The 20,346-nt window shown below is 37.0% G+C and overlaps 1 protein-coding gene across 2 annotated transcripts in view; it reads right to left on the bottom strand.

Annotated features, from left to right (window-relative positions):
- Focad (focadhesin) overlaps positions 1–20,346 on the bottom strand; it is a 283,866-nt gene that overhangs the window by 62,190 nt on the left and 201,330 nt on the right. For both annotated transcript variants that reach the window (XM_026397575.2, XM_077797050.1), the window contains exons 22-24: positions 14,646–14,738; positions 8,227–8,315; positions 3,806–3,850 (exon numbers count right to left, since the gene is read on the bottom strand). In XM_026397575.2, coding sequence (XP_026253360.2) covers positions 3,806–3,850; positions 8,227–8,315; positions 14,646–14,738 — 227 coding nt within the window. The remainder of the gene's footprint in view (positions 1–3,805; positions 3,851–8,226; positions 8,316–14,645; positions 14,739–20,346) is intronic.

Here is a 20,346-nt window from a genome sequence, read left to right as displayed (position 1 = left end):
AAGAACTTAGGCAGCGGAGCACCCATCCAAAGAGTTCTGTTGTTAGGCTAATGCTTGTGCATATCCACAAATAAAGAGGCTGTCCCCCCAAACCTGGACTTGAGATAAGAACCTGAGTCCATTGTGCGCATTCAAGAGCCATTCCCTGCTTGTTCCAGTGCAGGACTAGAATAGATACGTAGGATGAGGAGAACTTCCAGTCCTTTCCCCCTGCAAACCTAGTACTTACCTCCAGATCCAATCCACAAATGCAGCTGAACAGGTCAGCAGGTGTTAAAAGGTCATTTTATATGTGTTCTTGAATTTTTACTTCTGTTTGATAAAATTGGGATTCAGGACTTGCTACTTCAAGTTCTTTCATTTATCTATTCATCCATCCTCCTTCCCTCTTTCCCTCCCACCTTGGGGTAGCTCAGCTCAGTGAAGGCCTGCTCTTCACACCTGCTTATTTTGTTTGCCCCTCTAATCCTTATTCTATGAAATCTGCCATAAGTTAGTAAGACAGCAACATTCAAATTGGGAGTAAGAGGAAAGAAGATTGGAAGGAAGCCTTGAGGTCTAACAGCTAGCTCCAACCTAGATTAGGTTTACTAAGCATTTACATAGCTGATAATAAAACACCACAAACTAAGGCAAGATTAGAACATAAAAATTGTTTAACAAAAAGAAAACTAAATCTTTCATTTCTGTACAGGTTGAGCGATGGTGCTCAAAAAGTTTGATTTGGGAGCATTTCACATTTTGCATTTGGGGATTAGGGATGCCCAGCTGGTAAACTCTATGAAAATATTTCAAAGTTTGAAAACCTTCAAAATCTGAAATTCTGGTTTCAAGCATTTTTCATAAAGGGTACTCAATCTGCATTATTTTGTTGTTTTAACTAAGAATATCCTGAGGCCTTTCCCACTACAAGATGGTCACGAATTCCTATGGTTGTATTAAAAAATAGTTTTAATTCTCAATGATCTGAAAATTAAATCCCCAGGTTTTATGCTCCTTCAGATGATCCTTACATGGTCACCTGATATCACCCAATATGAAAAAAAAAAAAAAGTATCTTTTTAACCCTGAAATTCTGAAAAAAGAATTTAGCTTCAGTTGTAAAACAGTACCCCAAATCATTTCAAGTTTCATTAGCCTCGAAAACCTGAGCATGTATTGTTGAAAAAAGGAGTAAAAGTCACTGGTAATTAGATCTTAAGTTATAGGCTGAATGCCTATTTGGACATTAATCTTTAAATAGTGAAAACTATGCCAGAGTCTATATAATGCATCTGAAGGCCACGCTATACATTTTGCAGAGGTACCATGCGTAACTCTTGACCATCTTTGCATTCTCTATGTGCCCAGGATAATGACTTATGACAAAAAGGCATTAAAGATATATTTAGTGAAACAAATTCAAGGAGAACTGGCCAGATGAAAATCCACAACTGGTTCAGCAAAAACTCATCACCTTGTTACTCAAAGCACCATCTCCTACCAAACAGCAGTGACTAATTTGCATAATAACATGTCAGCATCAGTACAGTATTTATCTAGGCAACACCACTGACATTTTAATTAAATTGTCCTTTAGAACAAACTGATGCCATTAACCTAATTAAAAAGTACAAGGAAGAATGAGCTGCAATGATGCTTTCTTAGGAGTAAAGTATTACACTATATATCACCAAAGTGACCCAATCATTTGGAGATTTTTGTCTTCAGGTTCAAATCTATTTAATTAATTACAATGAAAACAATTTTCCATCGATCACCAGGCTTTTTCTGGGTTCTGATTGTTCCTTAGCCCTAACTCTGGTGCTGGAAAAATGCTCTTAAATGAGAAAATCTGTTTAATTCCATGACTTCTGTTTTATTTCCTGCATTGAACTTATGACTCTGAACAAAACAGGCCCTTGTCTGGTCCAGAACAGCCTATGGCAGTCATGGTCCAAGGACCAAACTCTGAGCTGTCAGAGAGTAGTGGTAAAGTCTTCACCTGGTTGAGGAAGCCAATGCAAAGAATCGAAGAGCATAGCAGCGATTTTGCCCCTGTTCTGTCACTAATCTTTCAGCCTCTGAACCTAACATATCTCCTGCTCACTTGCTGTCATGCAGAGTACTATTGGGATTGCCTTAATAGGATACGGTCTAAAAAACACTTTGAAATTTCCAATGAAAATGTAGTAATGCAAGCTGAGGTAGAGAGCTTACCTAGCATGTGCAAGGCCTCAGGTTCAATCCCTAGTACTACACACACATACACAAAAAAGGTAGTGGTGGTAATGCCATGAAAACATGACTTATTTTCACTCCATAGCACTGAGAATGTAAACGCCTTCTCCTTAGGTATTAGTCATGAAATGATGCTTTGCAAATCTGAAGATAAAAGTCATGTTGAAATAAAATTTTAGTATGGGAAGTGCAAAAGCTACTAGAGAGGCAAAATTATGGTTTTAATAGAAAACTGGGTTTCTTCAGCATTCATGCTTTTTGCAAATGTCAGAGCAGTTTTTAACAGGATGTTAGCAGATTGTATAACATAACAAACTATAAAAGGTAAAGAGCCAAGACAAGTCCCACCCACAACTCAGCACCCCTTTCCATCCAACATGCAACTGGGCATTCTGGGCTGTGTCTGCAATTCACCCAAGTAGAAAAGCAGAGGCAAATGAGTTCCTATGGAAGATTCTCTGTGCTTTGGTTTTGTCAACAGTTATGTGTTCAGATATTCCTTAGTGCCTCCCACAGAATTGAGAACAATTCTCTTTCCCTTTGTCAGAAGACACAAAGCTGAGTAGTGACCCTGTGCTGAGATCAGACTTCACAGTTAAATGCCTGCTTAAGATATTATTGGCAGAAATCTCTCTAAGATTGACCGTGTTTTGTTGTTGTTGTTTAATTTGCTTTTACTTTTTGTTAAGGCAAAACCTATTTACCTACAGAAGGTTCTGAGACAGGATAAGGATAAACTATACAGTAAGTATTTCTATACGATGTGGAATTTGAGTTCACACGAAATCCTCTAGGTCAAAGGTGCATCTATGCTATTTGAAGGTGATGAAGAAAGGAAGTCAAATAAATCCAGCAGCTAAAGTGGATGGTAGAAGGGACAAGTGAATGTAACTGACATGGAACTCACTGCCAGAAATAATCGTCAGCTTGTTAACAAAGGAGGCTGAAGGGACTGTTTGAGCAAGTTCATTAGGGTCTAATTTTCTTAGAGTTGATGTAAGGTAAATGAAAAAGCCCCTGGGCAGCAACACTCAACTGTTAAAACAACCATAAGGATATAACTGAAATTGCCTTTTTACTAGGTCTTCGCATTAGTGTTTAGTATTTAAAAACTCAATTTTAAGATATCCTGAACCACTTAACACCAAGGAAATGAAAGGAAGGGACACCTTGATCTGTCTGCTGCTTTGTGGTTGAGATTTAGTAATCTATGTGTAGACCCCACATACTCACATTCTCCAGAATTTCTTCCTTTGTTATTTTCCCCCTTGAACTAAATTATAAACCTTCAAATTTAAGATAAAGCACATAGCATTTTTTTTTTTTTTGGCGTACAACAAGGGCTCAACCTCATGACTCTTGCTGTAAAAATCTTGTTTGTAGCAGCCCCTCTGAATTTGCACAAAAAGATATATAGCAAGAATTAATATAAGAAAGGGTAATGATTTTTTAAAATAATTAAGCAAAAAGTACTTTATAATCCTTAAAGCTATGAAATGCCCTAACAGAAGAAACTGTATGTACCTTCCAGGAAAAAAAAAAATGTTCATAAAATTTTTTTGGTGAGAAAGTAAATGAATCTTACTTTGCAGCTGTCTTGGTGATCTCATCAGTCAACATGTCTCTGACCCTGAAACGAGATGGAAAATAGACATGAGCTTATGTTAGAGCAAGAGCTCAATCTTTTTTCTTACTCACCAACTAATAAGAACCTCCCACAATGATTTCAGCTCTTAGAACTGTATAAGTAGAACTTTAGAGCAAGGGAAAAGAAATATTATAAGGGCTTTACTTCAAAGAGAGCCTCATCTTCTTATTCTTATTCTTATCCTTAGGTCACAAAGATGGGGAATGTAGGGAAGGAGGTGAATATAATTGAAGAGGGATATACAGGCCACACTGTGATGGTGTCTTTGCAATATGAGTGGTAGGTATACAGATGTTCTCAATATAAGTCTCTTCACAGACTTAAAGTCGCCTCCCCCCTCCCAATTCATGTGTTGAAATCCTAACCCCTGGTGTGACAGCATTAGGGGGGTGGGGCCTTTGAGAGGTTACTAGGTGCCAGGGGGAGCCCTCATGAATGGGATTATTGCCCTCATTATAAGGACAGATATAAGAGAGCTTACTTCCATCCTATCTGCTCTTCTGCCATGTGAGGTTACAACCTTACAGTGGCTATCTGAAAACCAGAACATGGACCCTCACCAGATACTAGATAGACTGGCTACTTAATCTGATTCCCAGATTCCAGAACCATAACAAATTAATTTCCATAGTTTAAGCCACCTAGTCTGAAGCATTTCTGTTGTGATCCAAATTATGACATCTTTTATGAATAAGAGCTCACCAAAGCATTGATTTACTATTTCCAAATTGTACACAAGGAATAGTCACTGTATGTGTATATAACATACAATTTTAAACTTTGGTTATACAATCATACCAAAACCAAACGAAAATAATTATACTTGTGAGTATACTCAGTTAAAATATCCACAGAATGTATATATATTTTTTCTAACATAGGAGCCTTGAGACAAAGTAAAAAACAACCACTTACTGTCAAGTTTACATTTTAAAGGATGATTTTCAATATATACTTTGAATTTTGCCAACTCCAACTTTTTCATAATATAAAATTTTAATATTCAAGTATAAATTATACATACATTCATAAATGTACTTGACATTTAAAAAAATCTTAGTTATTCAGCACTCCCTAATAATGAGTCATTCTTGAGAACCAAGTTTTCAGATAGTTACAAACTGCTCTTATAGACCATAAACCTGTATTTTAAAAAATAATTTGACAGTAAATTTCTCTAAAATATATTGTTCAATTTTTGCCTTCCTAATGGAGCACAGTGCATTCAGCATAATCTCTGATTGGTCTGTGTGGAATATTTACAAACGATGACCTGTCTATACTTCTGCTTATGCACCAGAGCTCCTTTCCTACTCCCTTTTCGGCTGTATCACAAATTTTTCCTTCCCTACTTATATTACTCCCCTTGGCAAGTGAAAACAGTGTAATATCCACCCTCTTTTAGGAGAAGAAAAAGTCCTCCAATTATTGCTCCATTTATTTGTCTCTAATGTCTTTAGGAGAATCTTAACTATACTTGCTTCTAGTTCTCCTTCCACTCCCTATAAGCCCTTCTGTAATCTGGCTTTTAAACCCCGATACCAACAAGACAGCTCCTGGCATGGTTACCAATGACTTTCAATAAGCCAGATACAATGTTCAATTCTTAATCCCAACTTCAGCATTTGACACAATTGGTCTCTCCTTTCTTAGAACACTCTTTCCTTGGTTTTAAAGATTCCACACTCTCTTGATACTTTTCCTGTATCCCTGATCATGAGTTTTCTTGCTGCATTATTATTACCCTTCCCATCCATCCACTGCCCCAAATGCTGATATGCTCCAGGGCTCAATCCTCTAAAATTGTCTTTCTTTACTCACTTCCTGTATGATCTCATTTAGATTCTGAGTTTAAATGCCATAAATATGCTGATGATACCACATTTATATATCCATGCTTAACCTCTCCATGGAACTCTAGAATCAAAGTCAATAACCTAGTAGTATCTCCAATTGGAGGTCTTATTAGGCATCTAGGCTGAACAAGTCTAAAATCTGATTCCTTCCCAACACAGACCTGTTTTCCTATTGTCTGCCCTTATTTAGTAAATGGGAATTGTATACTTTTACTTAGTCAAAGTCAAAATCTTAGAGTGATTCTTGAATTCCGTCTTTGTCTCACATCCTTCATTTAAATTCTTATCTTTTAAAACCTAAGGACTCTGTCCTCAAAATAGATTCAAGATTTATTTACTTCTCAGTACTTCTATTGCTAACACCTTAGTCCCAAATCCTACCATCTTTTGCCTGAATTATTGCAATGAACTCCTAATCACATCCTTCAGGATATATTTTCACCAATGCAGCTCGAGTGATCACTCTGAATTATGAGTCACATCCTCTGGTTCAAATCCTCCTGTGTTTCTCCATCTCACAAAGTCATCTTCAAGTATACAAAGGCCCTTCATAATTTTATCTAAAACCTATCTTCTCTAAGTTCTTCTACCTCCCACCTGGCTCTCTCCATGTCACACAAGACCTCTCTTGTCCAAGAGTTTTTGTTTCCCTTTCTGGAAGGCTCTACCCCAGCTAACAGCCTGGCTCACCCCCACTCACTTCTTTCAGGTCTCATACCAAGGCCATGTTACTAAGAGGTTCTCCCTGAACTTAGAGAAACTAGTAACACCGGACTCTTCCCCACCCCATTCCAGCCCTACTTGCTACTTATTTTATCCTATTTTATTTTTCTTCCACTAATCAAAAGCCATCATATTCTGTTGGATATCTATTTCTCCTCAGTCAATTATAAGCCCTGGGCAAACAAAGATTGCGTTTTGTCAATCGCTGTTTCTCTGTACTCAGAACAATGCCCAATACACAACAGATACTAATAAATTCATTTTGAAATAATAAAAAGATGACTTTATCTTAATTTGGGACTGTGTTCCCATTTAGTGAGGTTTTCCAAAGAGCTCAATTCAAAACAGCTTATTAGTTACTATAAGTTTATAAATTTTTGTTTAATTTCAGGGGATCTATCCCTCTTATTCTCACATAAATGCAGCCTCTGGATTTCATCAGGAACTTATATCCATAGTTTATAAACATTTTGGAGAGTACAGAAAAAAAACTCCCACCAAATTATCACTTTCAGAAGATGAAATCAAAACTAGATGCAAAAGATTATAGCAAAAGACAAACAAAAAAAAACCTAAATTCTTACTCTCTAATCTTAAATCCAATAGCAGAATACTCTGTTTTTTTAATAAATCTAAAAAAAATGTAACTTAGAAAACAAATTCATTAAACACACAGATTCTGCTTTTCTACAAATAATTTTTTGCAGATATTTAGATCACAGCAACCTGTGGCTGCAGACAAAGCTATTCAGGTTCTGGGCACTTAACTTACATTTAGGCTACAGCAACATTAATCTGACAAAGTGTTCTTCCCAACCTATGCAACAATTTAAGTTGCTTTTAATGTGCCAGTACTTATTTGCATGTTTCTAGACAATATAGTGAGAAGTCCCCAGAGAGTGTGTGCCAAAGAAATTAAAGGCCTAAAAAGGAAAGTTGTTTCTAATAATGAAACTGTCTTGGGGAAGGAGGAAGCAGAGGAGAGGGAAGTAATTCTCGACTCTGTGAGGTGGGACAACAAAAAATTAAGTCAGACAAACAGAAATTTTTCTTCAAAAGCACCTATAATAATCATTTACAAAGGGAAAAGTTCTAGATGGCAAGGTGGAGGGTTGAAGAGCAAACCATTTTCACATTGCATTAAAAAAATTATATAACTATGTATGGTCCACTCTCTGAATCCATGGGTTCTGCATCTATGGATCTAATCAACTGTAGGTAAAAAATATTCAGGGAAAAAACTGCATCTGTACTGAGCATGTAAAGATTTTATTTCTGGTCATTATTCCTTAAGCAACACAGTATAAAAACTATATACAGAGAATTTATATTGTATAAGATACTAAAAGTAATATGGAGTAATATGGATATGATTTCAAGTATGGGGGGGCGGGGGCGCGGATACACATAGGTTATAGGCAAACACCATGCTGTTTCATAGAAGGGACTTCAGCATCCACGGGTTTTGGCATCCACAGGAGATCCTGGAACCAATTTCCCATGAACACAAGGGACAACACACACACACACACACACACACACATACACACGTGTGTGTGTGTGTGTGTGTATTTTATATGTGTATATATAAGATGAATAAAGCTCTTGTGCTATATTTAGGTAAGGGATGAAAATGTACCTATCAAATCCACTAACATTGTCCCCTTCAGGCTCATAGAGAAGGTAAAGCTGCCAATATTAAAGCCTTTAAAGTGGTTGCCATTCCCCTCACAGCTTGCGCCCATGACAAATGAGGAGCTGCAGAATGCCACCCCTTACCAGAGCCAGGCTGTGGTTTTTTTGTACTGCACCTCCTCAGCTTCTTCTTTTCCATGTTTTAATTGCAGCTCCAGCTCTCCAATTCTTCCCTGCAAATAAACTCAGCATTAATCACATGCATATTCAATGGATGAGGTATTTTTAAAGTTCTTTTGTAAACATGGGTCCTTTCCCAGTCACTGTTAGGTGTTCCTGTAGGAAATTAGATTATGAAAGAGGATGTGTAAGAGAAATAGTTATACTACAGCTCAGGTGTGTCTATGTTCACCTGAAGAGGTTGTCTGGCAAATGTAGTGCAAAGTACTTCATTTGGGGATAGTTATTAAAACAGATTTGGATTCTATGAGTCCAATTTTAAAAGTTCCCCCCACATGAATGATCTGCCTTCACCAACAATTGTTCATTTTAGCTGACACCGTACCAAGATTGGGGTCTGGGCCCTAGTATTACAACAAAAATGGCAGAAAATGTCTTGGATGAGAATGTCACAGGATACAGGTATTATGAAACCAAAGTTATTCACCAACAGCTCCACATCACATTTCTATTTCTTGAGTAATCTTATAAAAATAGATGCCATAGTTCTTAACTTCAACCATATAATAAAAACATAGTTGATATTGTTCCTTTAAGATCAAGGTCTTCACATATTTATTACCTTTTCTGTTTTTTTTTAAAACTCAGAGTTATTATGATTAAACACTTACCCCTTTACTCTATCACCAATTGTTATTCAAATGTAATTAAAATACTAGTTTGTTGATAGACCCTGTATCAGACAAGAACTCTGTGTATAAGATGAGAATAATAGGTAACCAATTTCAGAAGTGGCTGTGCTGCCCTACAGTCTCACGAGCAACAAATAGGTTCCAGATACTTCTCATTCCCACCAACATTCAGAATTGCCATTCTTTCAATTTTTACCATTCTGGTGGGTGTGGTAACTCTGGTTTCAACTTTATTTCACTGTATATTGGGACTCAGCCACTTTTCACCTGTTATTAACTATTCAGATTTCATAGTCCATCTGTTTTTCTATTATCTTTTTCTTATCATTAGAGTCCTAAGGTTTATTCTATAGGTATGTATCTTCCTATGCTCTACAGAGAGAAGCATCACGGCTTGAAGGGTTAAAGATGTGGGCTCTGGAATCAGATTGCTTTGATCCAATGCCATTTCCTCACTAGCTGTGTAATCTAGGCAAGTCATTCCATCTTTCCAAACTTCTGTCTCCCCATCTGTAACATGTAGCTAACATCTATCTCATGGTATTAATGCATCACATTAAATACTTTAGCACAGTTCCTGATAACAAACAGCTACTATTACTAGATTTGTTGTCAATAACTAAAAGTCCCCACCTCCCTTTATTATCTTCCTACTAAACCATCCTTCATGAATACTTGTAAATCCCTTTTGAAATGATTCATATTTTTTAATATTTATTTTTTAGTTGCAGTTGAACACGATACCTTTATTTTATTTATTATTATGTGGTTCTGAGGATTGAACCTAGGGCTTTGCACTTGCTAGGCAAGCGCTCTACTGCTGATCCACAACCCCAGCCCCAAATGATTCATATTTTTAATGTTTACAATCTTGTGAAGAGATTGTCCCCTTCAACAAACTTTAAGTACAGATACAATATCTAAACTATAAAGTTACATGTCCTTGTCTTCTCTCATATACTTTCAGTTATCATCCTGTGAACTTGTTGAGGGCAAGGACTGTTTTATCCATCCAGAATCCTAGTATTTAACACACCTTCAGGCTCACCAGCCCAGGCACTCTAATGTTTAATGGGCACTCTATACACATCTCCATTGTTTATTTCAATCATATCCATCCTTTTCTCTATAGTTTCATAAAATCCTGGCTGTTTTATTCTCCCCTAGCTCTTAGAAGAAAGTGTCAGAGATTATTAAACTATAACATATCGATATTAACATTTAATAATGATATTGACCTCCCAGGAAAGCAAGACAAAATAGAAAATAATTTTTATTTCCTATTTCCTAAATTGTGCCTCTTTACTCCTAAAACATTTATTTCCTATAAAGTATATCCAAAAAGACAAGGAGCAGGAAGTTAAAAGGTTAAAAACCTGTCTCAAAGTAAACACAACCCAGGAAAAAGCTAGAACAGGGGCAGCTTCCTACGAAGGCCTATCTATTCCTCTAATCTCCCCTGTAGTTGTTCTTATTACAGCTACAGGGAATTTGTACTTTTTCTTTCTCTTAATTTCTGTTACTTTCTGCCCCTCTTCTAGAACATCTTCCTAGCCCCTCCCACCCAATCCACTTTAGGATGTTTATCCAGATCCATTTTGCTTCCCAATTCTTGGCCTGTTGGTAGTAGATCCAGTGGCTTCAACTTGGTTGTCTCTGCCTGACTTAGGAAGTAAACACTTAATGGGAGAGAAAAGGCTGACACCATAACCTGAACTGAGATTTTTTTAGACTGCCTATAGATTCCATTTATTAATCCACCTCTCAATTTTTAAAAAAGAATTATGGTTGCATAATCATAACAGTGGGATTTACTGTGACATACTTACACATAAAAATATTTGATGAATCTCATTCCACAGCACTTCTTCTTGCCCTACCTTCCTTCTTCCCTCTGACCTACTTCCTCTACTCTACTGGTCTCCTCTTATTTTTCCTGAATTCCTTTTTTTTCTCTTTCCTCTCTAGTTTTCACATGTGAGAGAAAATATCTGACCCTTAACTTTCTGAGTCTGGCTTATTTTACTTCACATAATGCTCTCCAGTTCCATCCCTTTTCTTGCAAATGACATAATTTCTTGTTTCTTTATGACTGAATAAAACTCCATTGTGTATGTATACTACATTTTCTTTAACTATTCATTTGTTGACAGACATTAGGCTGTTTTCATAACTGACTATTGCAAATTGTGCTGCTGCTATAAACGTGTTACCCTGCATAATTTTTAGGGCTAGTCTATACAACCAAGGGCTTGCTGATAATAGTGAGCTGATTTCACTTAGTTCACTATTCATTAGAAATAAACAATACAGACTCGGGCTGTGGCTCAGTGTTACAGCACGTACTTAACATGTGTGAGTCCCTGGGTTCAACCCCCAGGACCAATCATCATCATCATCATCATCAATAAAAAAGTAAAATTTCTCTAAAATGTTCATAGAATAATTTATTAAAGGGTCTCATCCCTGACCTTGGCTTTGATTTCAGATTATTTTGTGGATAGCTGACCAACAAATGTCTTAAGTCAACCTGTTTTCTCACCTCTCTCCTATTAAAGGTCATAATTACAATGCCCAAGAGATTTTTCACAAAAGCTGGAGATTTTAACTTCCTCAGCATCCCAGAAGGGTAGCAAGGTAAAGATGACTGTAAGGAGCTTCTGACCAAGATGGTCTCTGAACTGTCCATCAACTCATATCTGCATTTTTCATCTTAATGGAAAGAAATCCATATACCTCCCCCATGTCAAACACATTGAAATGCTTATAATACAAAATCCTGTTTCTATAGGGGGAAAGAAAAAAAAAACCAGATAAGCCTGGAAGCACATGCCTAAGCAGAAGCCAGAAGTATCGGTCAGATCTCAAACTTATTCATATCCTAATCAGACTCCAGGAAGGAATGTAGAATGTTCCTTTTAGCATGTCTCCTAGGACTACTTGAATAAAACTTGGCTCCTCTAAATAATTTTCTTGTTTAATGCTACAAAATATGTCTAGAACCAAATGGAAATACAACTCCTGTACAGAAGTATCCTCCAGGACAGAAATTCTTTGAAATCCTGCAATTACTCCCATTCTTCAAAGATACCTTGAATTCTATCCAAGTATATGGACTCATTTAAAAATCTGTTTAACATTTAAAACACATAAATGTCTTCTCAAGTAATGGTGATGGCCTAAAACACATCGCTGTACTTTCAGATAACACTGAAAATCTTATTATAGTCTATCTTTTCAGTTTTACCTCTTTTGTCATCAATGCTCAATACAATAGGACTTTTTAGAAACCCAGAGCATAAATGATAAAATAAACAAAGACATACAGCATCCAATATTAGAGAAGTAGAATAATTGACCTGCATTACTAAAAAAAATGGTCATTAGGCTTTCATAAATAGATCTGTCTTTTAAAATATTAAAACAATTGGTATTATTTACTTTTACAATTAATGATGACACTAGGAAAAATACATTTCCTTTTCAGTGGAAAAGGCTGAGGCTCTAGAATCAGACAAATCTGGGTTTAATTCCAGTTCTTTTACTTACTGACTGGTGGGTTTTAAGCGGTTTGCTTTCCTTTTCTAGCTAACCCTGTTTGCCCAGGTATGATCCCATGGAGTTAGTAACACAGTTCCTTGGGTCTCTGTAAGATTAATTAAAATATATGTTATTTGTTGGCACATAATAGTTATTTAATAAATGGTAGCTCTCATGGAAAAAAATCATGGAATTTTTTTAAATTGATTGCATGTCATCTGCAAGAATTATAATACCATTCAACTAGTTCTTTTTTAAAATTTTTTATTAGTTGTTGATAGACCTTTATTTACTTATTTACATGTAGAGCTGAGAATTGAACCCAGTGCCTCACACATACTAGGCAATTGCTCTACCACTGAGCCACAACCCCAGCCCCGCAATTTGGCCTTTCTAACAGCTAAAGAAAATGCTCGGTTCATTCTGTAGAAGGGGTTATTTTTCCCTTCTCCAGGTGTCTATAGCATTTTGTTCCTTCTTTTATTAAAGCACAGAAGATGCTGAACTGGAATTGCTAGTGGACATGCTAACCCCCCTCAGTGGGCTGGGAGCTTGCCAACAGGAAGGAGCATTTGACTTTCCTCTGTATCCCCCCCCCACACACACACACACAGCATGGGGTCAGGCTGGGATAAATGACTCTGTAAGTTTTGGTGAAGGAAAACACTGTAAAATCACTTACAACAACATGAAGGTGAAGAAATGTGCATTCTAAATTGCAATCTCACTCTCCATGAATGAATACTATAATTGGCTAAGAGTGTGTATAATGCTAAAGAAACACGTAGAGACATGAATCATATATTCATTCTCCCAGGAATCTATTCAAAACATACTGAGTGCCCAGACACAGCTGATGATAAAAAATGGAGTAAAATAACAATGAGCAGATAAAAACAGGGTTCCAAAAGAACATCTTTGAAATGCAGATTACAGTGCATTTGGGGAACCCATCTAAAATACTTGCTCAAAGTGTGGCTGGTAAACTAACTCCATTAACACCATTTGGCAGTGGTACAGAGATTCCTGTTCCCCTGCACAGTTCTAATGAATCAGAATTTCTGAAGATATATCAGTGTTGCATAAATTCTAGATTCAATAAGCTCTGTTGCAGCAAGATTATGATGAAATACCAATACCTTCCAAGCCCCATTTCACCCCACAACACATTTTAAAGGACTGGTTATCTTTAAGTGTAACATCATAATCACTGATGCTCCACAAAAATCTTATTCTGGGACACTAATTATTTAAGTTATGCCATGATTTTTCCTATCATCCTCAAAAGGGAATTTTAAGCAAGGAAAAAGAATCATATAGTCCCCAATTGTTAAAAATTATTTCTTATTTTAAAAATTCACAAAGTATAACTTATTAGATTAAGCAGAGTCAAACTGAGTAGATCTCATTTATTTAATGAGCACCTATTATATTTCAGACACTTTGTCAGATGCCAGAGACAAGAGAGAAGGAAACAGTTTCTATCCTTAAAGAGCACTAAGACACTGGAGGCCCCAGATGAATAATCAATGTGACAAGCACAGCTACTAAGAAAGTACACAGAGGGCCATATAATCCAGCGGGGAGACGAGTAAGGCAGAAAGGTGACTTTGAGATAAACTGATCTGAAGAACAAGTAGAAATCAGGAGGGCAAACAGTAAATGGCAGGATCTGAGACAGAATAGGGTATGTAAAAACCAAGGGGTTAGGAAGACGTGCTGAGTTTGGGAAAACAAAGCAACTTAGCAAGGCTGAACTCTGAATATCTGGGGAGAAGGTGAAGAGGTAAGGCTGGAGATGCAGGCAGATCCTACTTGAGGAAGAATAGGGATAAAGGAAGACACTGAGCTCAAGCTGAGATGCAGTGGGACAGCCAGGTTGGGTAGGGACTATACAGAAGGTAACAGGATAGGGCAGACTGGTGCTCAGGAGGGACTCTGCATAGGAGACACAAATTCATGTGGCATCAACATTTAAATTTGAACTACAACTATGTACATAAGCCTCACATTCCATTATTAGCAAAAACAACCATTGCATTTGTGGTAGTGCTGTTTTCCCCAGTGCTTTTACATTAAATACATATTTGTAGTAAAAATCTGAGATGAGAAAACACTCCCCAGAAAGCAAACCATCCACAGTGTCCTTACCTGCAAGATGGCCTGATAAGCTCGATTCATATATGCGAGCCAGGCTTGTGGGAGAAAAATTGCCCGATGCCACTCTGAAAGCTGGATGTGAACCTATGGGGAAAATGTACCACAGCATGTAAAACTACACAGAATTAAAACAGAATGAAATTAAAACTGTATCATCAATTCTTTCTTTTCATTTAAGTGGCTTAAGTTCTAAAACAAACCAAATCAGTCTAGGATCAGAACCACAAATAATATCTTTTGGATATTTCCAGAGGAAAAGAATTTGAAGTCTTGTAAAGACAAAATAAGGTAAGCCTGGAATTTTCTAAATTAAAGCAAATAAAATTCTACGATAATAACAAGTTAAGATGCATGTGTAATGCAAATTCATCCTTGAAAATTAGGGGGAGACTCTGGAAAACCTCTTGGCAAAGTCAGGAAACTGGTATTGTCTAACAAATCCCCCTAGTAATTTTAAATAAAAATAAATATTGCTCATATCCTGGATTTCAAATATGACAATTTCTGAAGTAACAAACCTAAATTGCCAGCAAAAATATCATGTTGTGTAGAAACCATGGTGGTAAGAGCATGCAAATGAGCACTGCACATAGCAATTGCACACCACCAGATAAACGCCCTTCAATCAGGGTGGTAAACAGGGGAAAATGATCTGTGCCAACACTGAAATCCTGTTTCTGAATAGAGGCCCAGACAAAACATCTGGTTTTCATAGTCATTGCTGTTTCTACCTATTAGTATACAGCTATCTTGCAACAAATCTTCCCAACGTCTGCTTCTGTTAAAGAAAGATCACTCAGGAAAAACAGTCAGAATGCATCACATTTCATGTTTCCTGTAATTCCTCTCATCTAAAGTCAAACACCAAACTTTAGTTGTTGTCCTACAGACCAGGGAGAGAGAGGCATTTATATATAATCACACCAGAATCATGATAACTAGCGCTTAAGAACATTTTAGTGCATTATAAGAATTAATTTTCTCAAGTGCCTTGTGATAGGGAGTGTAGGCCTCTCTGAACACAGTTGGTTGCTGTAGCCTCTGGCATGTTCTTTAGACACAGCCTTAGAGATAGCCTCCTGTGCAAGGCACTGTGGCAGGACATGAGGATTATTAATCAGTTCAGTGTGCAGAGAGCTTTCTACCTAGCAGGAGAGTCGCAGGCGGACACAAACAGATTGCAAGGCAAAATAATGGAAAATCTATAGGAATGGAGAATGAAGAAGAACAGAGATTAATTCTGACTGCGATTAATCACTTCTTATGCCACTGCTGCTTTTTTTTTTTAATTAGATACTCAAACAGTATGAAATGGATACTCAGACCATGAAATGAACTTTAAAATGTTATAAAGATTGGTCTCTTCTTTTTCTGGTTAAATATTCACTCTGCCAAGTGGAATGGGGAAGCCTTGTCAATATGTCCACAGACCGGTGTGGGGAGGGGAGGCTGGGGTTGTGGCTCAGTGGTAGAGCAACTTGCGTGACATGTATGAAGCCCTGGGTTACATCCTCAGAACAATCAATCAATCAATCAATCAATAAACAAACAAATAAATAAATATCCACTGACAACTAAAAATATATTAAAAAATATATATCCACAGATGTTCTTTTTTTTTTTTTTTTTTTTTTTTTTTGTAGGAGAGGAAAAGTTTATTGAGGGCTCAGTTTCAGAGGTCATAGTCCAGAGAAGGCTGGCTCCATTCCTGGGGATTCCAGGTGAGACTGAACATCATGCCGGAGGGGGTGGGAGAGGAAAGCAGCTTACATCATGATGATCAAGAAGAAGAGAGAGACTCTAGCTCCAGATACAAAATATATACCCCATAGCCACACCCCCAATGAACCACTTTCTCCTGCCACACCTCACCTGCCTCTAGTTGCCACTCAGTTAATCCCATCTGGGATCAATTTGTTGATTGGATTAAGACTCGGGGTTCGATCCTTTCTCCTCTGAAAATTCTTGCATTGTTTCACACGTGAGCTTTTGGGAGACACCTCATATCCAAACCATAACAATTGTATACTTTCTTTAAGCAAAATTTATATTTAAGTGATACCTGAATGAAATTATTATAAAGCAAATCAACAAGTACTTGCACTCAGTATTTTTTGTTGATAAGTTCAGTCAGTATTCTGTGAACAGAAGATGTGCAGCAGATAACAATAACCCTTACAGAAAGTTGTCCTATCAGGTCCACAGATGTTCTTAAAGGAATGAGCCCTTGCTCCTTCTCTTGTTATCCAGGAAGCTAACTGTAACTCAGGCTATATATCCAACTGGGAAGGAATTAATCAGTTCTTGGCCCTATTCTCCATTTCTAAAATGTGGTCTGTCATTTTAAACTTTTTTCCTATCAATTCTGTTCCCTTTCCATAAAATAACATTAACTATCTTTAAATCCTATTTTGAGACGTGGATTAACCAGAAACAACACTCAAATACTACAACCAAAGCTTTTTCTTTTACTTTTGAAACTCAAAATATTTTTAAATTTTTCTGACAAGTAGTCCATGGTTATCATTGCACCTCTGAGAATGTCTACAGACTCAGCAAATGGGTAAAAAGAACACTGAGCAGGTGTAGAAGACAAAGGTCTCAACTGCTTCTTAAACTTGAGTTTAAAAAGGAAAAGATAATGGAAAATTATAAATGAAAATAAGCAAATCAATTGCTGTACCTTTAAAAAAGGAAGACATTAGCACCATGAAATCTATTTAAAAGGAGGTCACAAATTGCAGCCTAAAGCTAATGGTTCTCCTGCTGCTCTGACCACAGTTGAGGAGAAGCAAGGAAGTGAGAGAACACTTCACCGTCATACAGCCTGCAGTCCCCATATTTTATGGGATTATACCTTAATCTCAGTCCCATGAAGTTAACTGTGTGAACAAACCTCTTTAAAAATGCACTCTCTCTCTTCACTTCATGAAGAAAGACGTAAGAAAATAATTTGAAGAACCATGCCCTTAATTCCAGTTGTGTCATGGGCAAAAGGGCCTGCCCATTTTTACCCCTGCCCATTTTTAAGATGCTGTTTCAATTCAATGTATGTCATCCATACTGCTTACCTTTTAAGTTAACACTGCTAGGCAGAAAAATAAATTCAATTTGCATCTGAAGACAAGAAAGTTATGCTTAATCTGTTCTACTTATGAGAAGGCTTTGAAGGAAACCTGATTAAATAATTTAGAATAATGAAGTTGTAGCCTAGTTATTCAGCAGATGATAAAGCAGTGTCCTCAAACACCTGATCACCAAGTTTTAACAAATGTGTGAAATTTATTTTTTCTGCAACTAACTACAGATACTCTTAAAATGATAGCTATGTGATGGACTGTTCAAATGAGCAAATCCTATCTTAGGGGGTGTAAGAGCTTCTATGTATAAGACTTAGTGAGTCTAACTAAATCTAAAAAAGGGACCATATTATGAAAATATGCAAGAGGAAGAAAGATGCCAGTGAAGGATTATGGGTGGGGGTGTGAGCAGGTTACAGGCTACAGATGATTTTGATAGACCTCATCAAGAGGTGATAGCTGAATGAAAACTTGTAGGAGGGGAAGGGGTAATGCTGGTGGGATAGAAAATGGTTCAACTGTTATGGAAAAATTGAGTGGCTCATCAAATGTTAAATACAGAAATTCTGTATGATCTAGCAATTCCACTTGTAGGTGGAATCCAAAACATTAAAAACAAGTATTCAAGCAAATATTTGTATACAAATGTTCAAAGCAGCACTTTGACATTAGCCCAGAGGTGAAAATAACACAACTATCCACCAATGGGTTAATGGGTGAACAAAATATGGCATTTGCATACAATGAAATAGTATTTAGTCATAAAAGAGTAAAATACTATATTATATTGTAGGTGAACCCTGAAAACATTATGCCAAAATAAATAGCCAGTCATAAAAGATCACAAACTATATGACTCCACTTATATGAAATATCCATATTAGGTCAATCCATCAAAATAGAAAGAAGGTTGGTGGTTGCTATGTGTAGAGAGTAGGGGAGAGAGGAAGGAAGAAACGGTTTCATTTGGAAGTGACAAAAATATTTTAGAACTAGATATAGTTGTACAACATTGTGAATGTACTAAATGTAGTGAATTATACAGTTTAAAATGGTTAGTTGCATGCTATGTGAATATCACCTGAATTAAAATAAAAACAAACTAAAAACCTAAGGTATGGCAGAGGTCCTCAGGCAGGCCCACGGCTGACCTGTGTGAGGAATGGAATGAAGTCCATGTAAAAGAGTATACAAAGTTAACACAGAAAGTAGAAAGAGGAGACAGGCTGGTGAATTGACAAGGGACCTAGAGAGTCCAAGGTCTTATAGCCACTTTTCAAGATTTGCTTTCATTCCTACCAAGGGGAGCCACTATAAGGTTTTGAGAAGAATGTTATAATCTAATTTATGTTGCAAAAGAATCTCACTGTTGGGAACAAACTGAATGGAACAAAGGTCAGAGCGGGGGGTAACCTACTCAGAGGCTACTGCAACAATCCAGGTAAGAGAGAATCTACTCAGAGTGGCTCTAGTAACATTGTAGCATAATGGTTTTCAAACATTTAGCTGGATGATTTTTAAAAATTAGGAATATCACTGCTTTTAGACCATGTATTTCTGAAATTCTCACTTTTTAATAGCTATTATACTCTGTACACTTCTTTGTCATCATTCAAAATTCACTCTTACTCCCAGCAGCTCAGGAGCCTTAGGCAGGAAGATCATGAGTTCAAAGGCAGCCTCAGCAATTTGGTGAAGCCCTAAGCAACTCAGCGAGAACCAGTCTCTAAATAAAATACAAACTAGGACTGGAGATGTGGCTCTGTGGTTGAATGCCCCCAAGTTCAATCCCAATACCCCTCCCCCTAAAAAAAATTCACTCTTAACTTTCCTGTTCATCAATCATATATCAACATCCCAGTTACCCAGATTTAAAACTTCTGATTGATTACGGATATCTCCCTTGCAGCTAACTCAACTGTCAAGCCTACTTCTGAAATGCAAATTATATACATCTTTACTTTTTTCCTCATTAGCTAGTCCTATCTCCTGTCTAGATTACTGTGATGCCGCCTATCTCCAACAGCCTAAAATCTTTCATCCTAACACATCCTAAATCGTTCTGTTTTTACATTCACTCAAAAACTTCTTTTCAAAAGCCTTTGAGGTTCACTAAAGAAGAATGTGTAAACTCTTTTGTACAATGTTCAAAGCCTTTCAGAATCAAACAACACCATGAGCTCTAAGAAATAATTGTGCAGAACAAGACACTTAACGAATGTCCCCCTTGATATCTTGCTCCTCTGTTTCTTTAACCTATATGCTGACTAACTTGAGTTATAAACCAATTCCCATTTGTCCTATACCTTATAGGATCTTTGTACTCAGTGTTCCCTTGGCACTGAATGCCCTGCATCCCTCATTCTATTTACTGAAGTAATGTCTCTTACCTCTAAACTTCTAGTATATTATGTGCCTCTCCTATCACACTTCACAAATTCCATTTAGACCTTTTGTGCATGGATGTGAATTTTACACAACCCTAAGGGGAACACATGATGTTCTATTCATCCTGGAAGCCCTCCTGTGGTACCTGAAACAGTGTTTTGCACATAACTGTTCAATTAAGTACCTGCTGCATTTGACAGAATTAAACACACAGCTTTATCTTT

This window comes from Urocitellus parryii, chromosome 4 (genome assembly GCF_045843805.1).
Source record: "Urocitellus parryii isolate mUroPar1 chromosome 4, mUroPar1.hap1, whole genome shotgun sequence".
Lineage (NCBI taxonomy): Eukaryota > Metazoa > Chordata > Mammalia > Rodentia > Sciuridae > Urocitellus > Urocitellus parryii.
This window is presented reverse-complemented; position numbering and strand designations above follow the sequence as displayed.